The sequence below is a fragment of the Pavona decussata genome, unplaced genomic scaffold, assembly GCF_977016875.1.
Source record: "Pavona decussata unplaced genomic scaffold, jaPavDecu1.1 SCAFFOLD_58, whole genome shotgun sequence".
Lineage (NCBI taxonomy): Eukaryota > Metazoa > Cnidaria > Anthozoa > Scleractinia > Agariciidae > Pavona > Pavona decussata.
In genome coordinates, this window is record NW_028145480.1 from 141,933 (window position 1) to 147,500 (window position 5,568).

The following is a 5,568-nucleotide window of genomic DNA, read 5'->3' on the forward strand; positions in this document are numbered from 1 at the left end:
ATCAAGAGAAAAAACATTGCTGTACGGGTTTTCAAGAATCTCTTAAAGTGCGACCTTGAAAAAATAGTTCCTCAAGGACATAATAGACTGAGAATACACTGTGTGGTCCTCCGTTTAAAACTGAATACCTTTAAAACAAAATTCCGGCTGTTCAGTTTTTACCTTGCACCCTCTTGAGTGAAAAGGTTAAATCGTTGGCTTTTCAATCTTGAGATCAATCTACTTAAAGCTTTTATCCCTGCTTAGTTATCAGTAATAAATCAAACGTACCACACGTTCATCTTCGCTGGATTATAACGAAAGAGTCTCATGATTTCCGGCCTATCGAAGCGGTCTAATCTGTGCTTACAACATGCAAAGATTGTAACACGATTCAACTGAAATACTTTATAGATGAATAATCTACTGACTAGACTTCATAAAGATTATATCGCTGGGATCACAGCAGGAAATGTGCAAAAGTGCTGCCTCCCTGAATTGTAGTTCTATTATTACTTGCCAAAACGAAGTACAGATCTTAGGAGTCGGTGGGGATTAAAAAAGCTATTTGTGCAGCTGTTGATAAGAGCAGCACGTTCTTTTGGCTGCCTCGTCCCCAAGCAGGTGATCGAATCTGACGCAGAAAAACAGCGGCGTGGGGCGTAATGGGAAGGTCTGACCTGCGGATCTTTTCACAATACACACGTCCCACAACTCCACGCGCACAACGTTCTATGAATGAACGAGGCCCGGCCCGGGCTAACCTGAGTATCCGGCATTCTTAAGAGTAGGCTAAGGGGAGGGGGGAGGGAGCAGAAAGTGAAGGAAGGCCTTTTCTCTCCCTTTTTCTGCCCTGTATCGAACCGTCATTAGCATCGAACATTTGGCTTGTGCTGGTTTTGACCGTTTTATTGGCTAGTTTTGCCGTTAAGAGAAAAGAAGAATTTTATACGGTTTAGTTGAAAACATATACAGTCGACTCCCGATAACTCGAACCGTCGCTAACTCGAACCTTGCGCTAACTCGAACCAATTTTCCTTTCCTTTCATGTCATTTTCTATATAATTTTACCCTCGATAACTCAAACTCGCGATAACTCGAACCTTTTTCAATTTCCCTTGAAGGTTCGAGTTATCGGGAGTCGACTGTAATGGTATCGTATTTACAAATTTTCAACACTCAAAATTATTCTTTTCAAAATCTCAGCCTCGGGTTTGTTCTTAAAGTGTTCTTAAAATTTCGCAAATTTCAGCCTCGCCCCGATATTCTTATAAAATAAATTCTTATAAAAGTGTATGCAGCAAATTAACCTCAGGGGTGTGCATTAACAGCTCAAGTAATTTATCATAATTATTTTACACGACACGTTGAATGATTTAAGGACGATAGTAGGGTAAGGGATTACTTCTTCAAGAATCCCCTTGTAAAGCGATAACAATTTTCTGAGTTCGCATTCCAATTACTCAATTATGAGAAAACCACAGGCTTGCCACAGTCAAGAAAAACGTGTTGTAAGGTCACGGAAATCAGTTATTTTGCGTCAAGTTTGGGACATTTTCGGGGCTTCCCGCGAGGTTTGTGTACAATTTTTCCTATGGTCAAGGAATTTTTTTTTTCACTTAATGTTTTGCGGCTTTACAACCATGTATTTCGGAAGGATTTTTCCTGTGCGTGAATACCAATGTTCAGTGAGAATTGGTTTGTGGTCGATAAAATGTCTTCGGATTTTACATGGGTGGCAATCCCGCATGAAATAATGGCTTCCCAAAGGAGGAGAAAGATGTCTTCAGGAAATCCGGCATTTCTCGCCTTCGCGTCTATCCAATCCTTCCTCGTAATTGGATGAAGATACTTGGGTTGGTGAGATATGCAGTGCTGTTGGAGCTTTACGTGTAATGTGGTTTCATCCTAACGGGACCACCCAAATTGGAATCTGTCGAACTGTGCTTTCCTGTGAGCCTGTTGCGTTGTACAAGATGTTTCTAAACTCTTGAGCCGGGTCAAAAGTCGAACTTTTCACCAAAAGAACTAAAATGAGCGAATTAACAGGGGCACCCAGCGACAGTTTTCTCTCAAATCCTTTGGAACACCATTTTAGGCTATGTGGAGTGCTTCTAAAAGCTCTGTAGGTTCATTTCAGGCCGCGCTATGATATCTTTATCTCTTCGGTCATTCTAGGGGAACTCGAGTCTTTTCGAAATTTCTAGGGCATATTGTCCATTTCCCGAAAATTTTATTGAACCTTAGGTCTTTTTTCCTTTCCCCAAATCTTAGCTGACCTTTCTTCGGTACCTGAAACCACATTTTTATCAATCCGAAAAACACCAGGCCTTAAATTTCCCATATCACGAACGTTCGAGGTGAAAATTCCCTTTAGAAAATTGTAGGGGATAAAGCGCCTTCCGAACAGATAATTTAACGAAACGATCTGTTGGGTGTCCCTGAATTTAAAAGTTCATGATAAGCTCGACGTTTGACTCAATTTGGATCGACCAACAAGTTCAGTGTGAAGAACGCCCGGCATGGTAAATCGAACCCAATCGAACTAAATTTCAATCGAACTTAATCGAACTCAATCCGTGGATTGAGTTCGGCAATCGAACGAAATCGAACTCACCGAAAAGAAAAAAAATCAATCGAACCCAATCGAACGTTCGATTTTCGAACTCGTGATTTGTGTAAAACAGGCTTTGAAAATCCCTAACCAGATCTTGGAAGCTCGAGTTACTTCAGTCCGGAGTGTAGCGCACGGCGTGTTTTTCGTAAACGATAAAATTACGCAGAAATGGCTTCAGATGCCCTGTGGATTGTAAGCTTCAAATGCGTAGTAAAAAGGCTACCAGGAATGCCGCTTTGACGTCAAGGATGGCGAAGTTTTTTAGTAATTTGCTTCTATTTTTGCATAAAAGTAACCCTTCGATTTGTCATTCCGCAGTTGTAAGTTAGCTAAAAAAGGAAAGGGTACGACAATTTCGGAATACGCCCGCGGGAATAATGATAGCTTTGTTCTGCTCTCTTCTGTTCTCTTAACTGCCGTGAACGGTTTATAAATGGGGTTCTGTTATTGAATGAAGTGTAACAAAGCACAAGAAAAACCTGCTTTGATGGGCTTGCTTTGTATAGGTTTACCAGAGCCAATCGGACTCAATCAATTAAATTGTGTTCGATTGAGTTCGGTTTCCGAACTCAATCAAACACAATCAGATGGATTGAGTTCGATTTGTTCGGAAATCGAACTCACTGAAAGTCTGGTGTTCGATTTCGTTCGATTGCCGAACTCAATCGAACTCAATCCACGGATTGAGTTCGATTTTCGAACGTTCGATTTACTATCCCGGGAGAACGACTGTGGGACAAACGTCGATCCTTTCATCATACGAACTTAATGAATAAATCCTGCTGACCGAAAGATTCGTTTTTGCTGCTCTGAATTTGATTGGACGAATTATGTTCGATGTTTGACCCAACGGTCGAGCTTTACCCATTTGGGAAAAGTTCGAAGTTTGACCCGGATCTTTTTTAAAAAGTGTTTCCATTCAAATACAGTCTATTGTAATAGTTTCTTGTGTCGCTGTTTACTATGTTCTAACATTTGAGTCTGTGGATGGAATCATATAGTGTGACCATTCAAATGAAAGTTACTAAGCAGGTCTTACCTGTGGTGCTGTTTACTATGCTGAACAAGGAGGTTCTAACTTTTGAGTCTGTGAATGAAATCTTAAAGTAACCAAACATATTTAAATAAAATGTACTGGGCAGTATATTGTAGGGTGTGGTTTGACCTATACAAGAGTGGTTCTAGTCGAGCCCGTGAATAATTCACAGTGTGATCATTGAACAAGTTCACTCCCTTTAGGCTGGTTGTGCACGAGCATGTTTTTCTTGACAAATCTCCATTTCACAAGTTTACATCCTCGTGTACGACACAATTTGTCAGGATTTTCCTAAAAAATTGAGTTTGTTCAAAATCTGGTACTCCATTTTGTGAGCAAATTCACGGAAAACTTGTTCATTGCTTAAACCATAAATCAAATTTGTCAAAAAATCTTGTCAAGAAAACCTTGTTCATGTGCAACCAGCCTTCTCCTTCCAAAGTGAGGTTAAGCGCGAAGGCTCCCACAGAAACAAGAATACAATTAAAGACAAGTCCACATCCAGCCTTTCTTCAGTTTATCACCCCTGGTTTAATAAGTAGAACTCAACGTGAAGATTTCAAAAGGACTAATTTCATACAAATAATGTGCTATTTACAGTTTCTGCAACAAATGCAGGAGAACACGTCCCACCCGTGCCCCTCCTTCAGCAAAAGCCGTTTTTATTGGAGGCCGATACAGGGCAAAAGGCTTACTTTAGAATGCTGTTGCAATGCACAGTCACCATGGTGGAGCCACGATTGCAAACGTAAAACTGTCGTGGGAGGATAATTCGATACAAATCTGCTCACAAATTGTCCGTTGCATACGGCTCACAGCACTAATAGAATTACACAGGATTGCGAGCCAGTTAACTGATGGTTTGAGCTGTGTTTGTAAGCTTGCAAAAGATACGTAGACCGAGAACTCCTAAAGTTCAGAGATAAAGCCAGCTTTCACCCAAACACCACTACTCGCCATCAAAATCACTATCAGAAAGCGACCAACCCTTGCTAATTTCCTCCTCCTTCTCGTCGCTTTCCTCGTCTTCGCTTTCTTCCACAAAGTATTTTACTGGAGCCTTAGCTCTTCCGGCCCTTGGAGCTCGACTGGGTGCAGCGGTCTCCAGAGGCTCTTCGTCGCTTGAGCTGTCCACGGTTCGTTTGGCTCTTTTCGGTGGCGATTTCTGGGGCTGTGGACAATTTCAGAAAATTAAAAAGGGAAGGAACCGTTTGTTAAGGACGGTGCCTACTAACTCAGAAGTATGTTTGCGCGGTTTATGACTAGCAGATCTTAGCAAGGGCTATTGGAATCCAAAGAGAAAATTGGGTGTAATCAGGCATTTTTTAGAGATAATTAACTAACAATAATTTTATAAAGCGCCAAGATGCAAAAAAAATGTATGACATTTTTTCCCCAACTTGAAGCTTAATAAATATTTTCTTTGAAAATGCATGATTACCCCTAATTTACTCTACGGATTCCAGTAACCTTTGCCAAGACCTTCTTTTCCCGTGTAGTTATAAGCCGCTCAAAAATCTCTCTGTTTTAGCAGGCGCTGCAGTTAAGAAACCCAACTTTCTCGGACTATCCCGAGACCTAAGTAGCAAAAAGAGGCATCGTCACTTAATGCTGAGCAAAAGTCAACCTTTACTTGACACAGCAAGAGCTTTTAATATCACCCTGTGGTGGAATGTGTGAGGAGGCTTGGCTTTACCTCGTGGAAGGAGGTGGAAGGCGTAGCAAAGGACCGTTCAAAGTGAAAGGAACGGCCACGTGGTCTAACACAACACCCGGAGGTGTCACGACGACGACGACGACGATGACGATGATGATGATGATCATGAAATGCACCCTGCATAATTTAAAGCCCTTCCATGCGAAAAAGCTACGATGATCATGATTACAATAAAGCTGTGAGTCTCGTTTCGCTTCTCTCGAAAGTTCTCTCTTCTCT

General features: G+C 41.3%; 1 protein-coding gene across 2 annotated transcripts in view; it reads right to left on the minus strand.

Moving 5' to 3' along the window:
• Nucleotides 1-4,132: 4,132 nt before the first annotated feature.
• Nucleotides 4,133-5,568, minus strand: part of LOC146479449 (DNA topoisomerase 2-alpha-like) — a 38,761-nt gene continuing 37,325 nt past the window's right edge. For both annotated transcript variants that reach the window (XM_085110321.1, XM_085110320.1), the window contains exon 24: nucleotides 4,133-4,803. In XM_085110321.1, coding sequence (XP_084966447.1) covers nucleotides 4,582-4,803 — 222 coding nt within the window. In that variant the 3' untranslated portion in view covers nucleotides 4,133-4,581. The remainder of the gene's footprint in view (nucleotides 4,804-5,568) is intronic.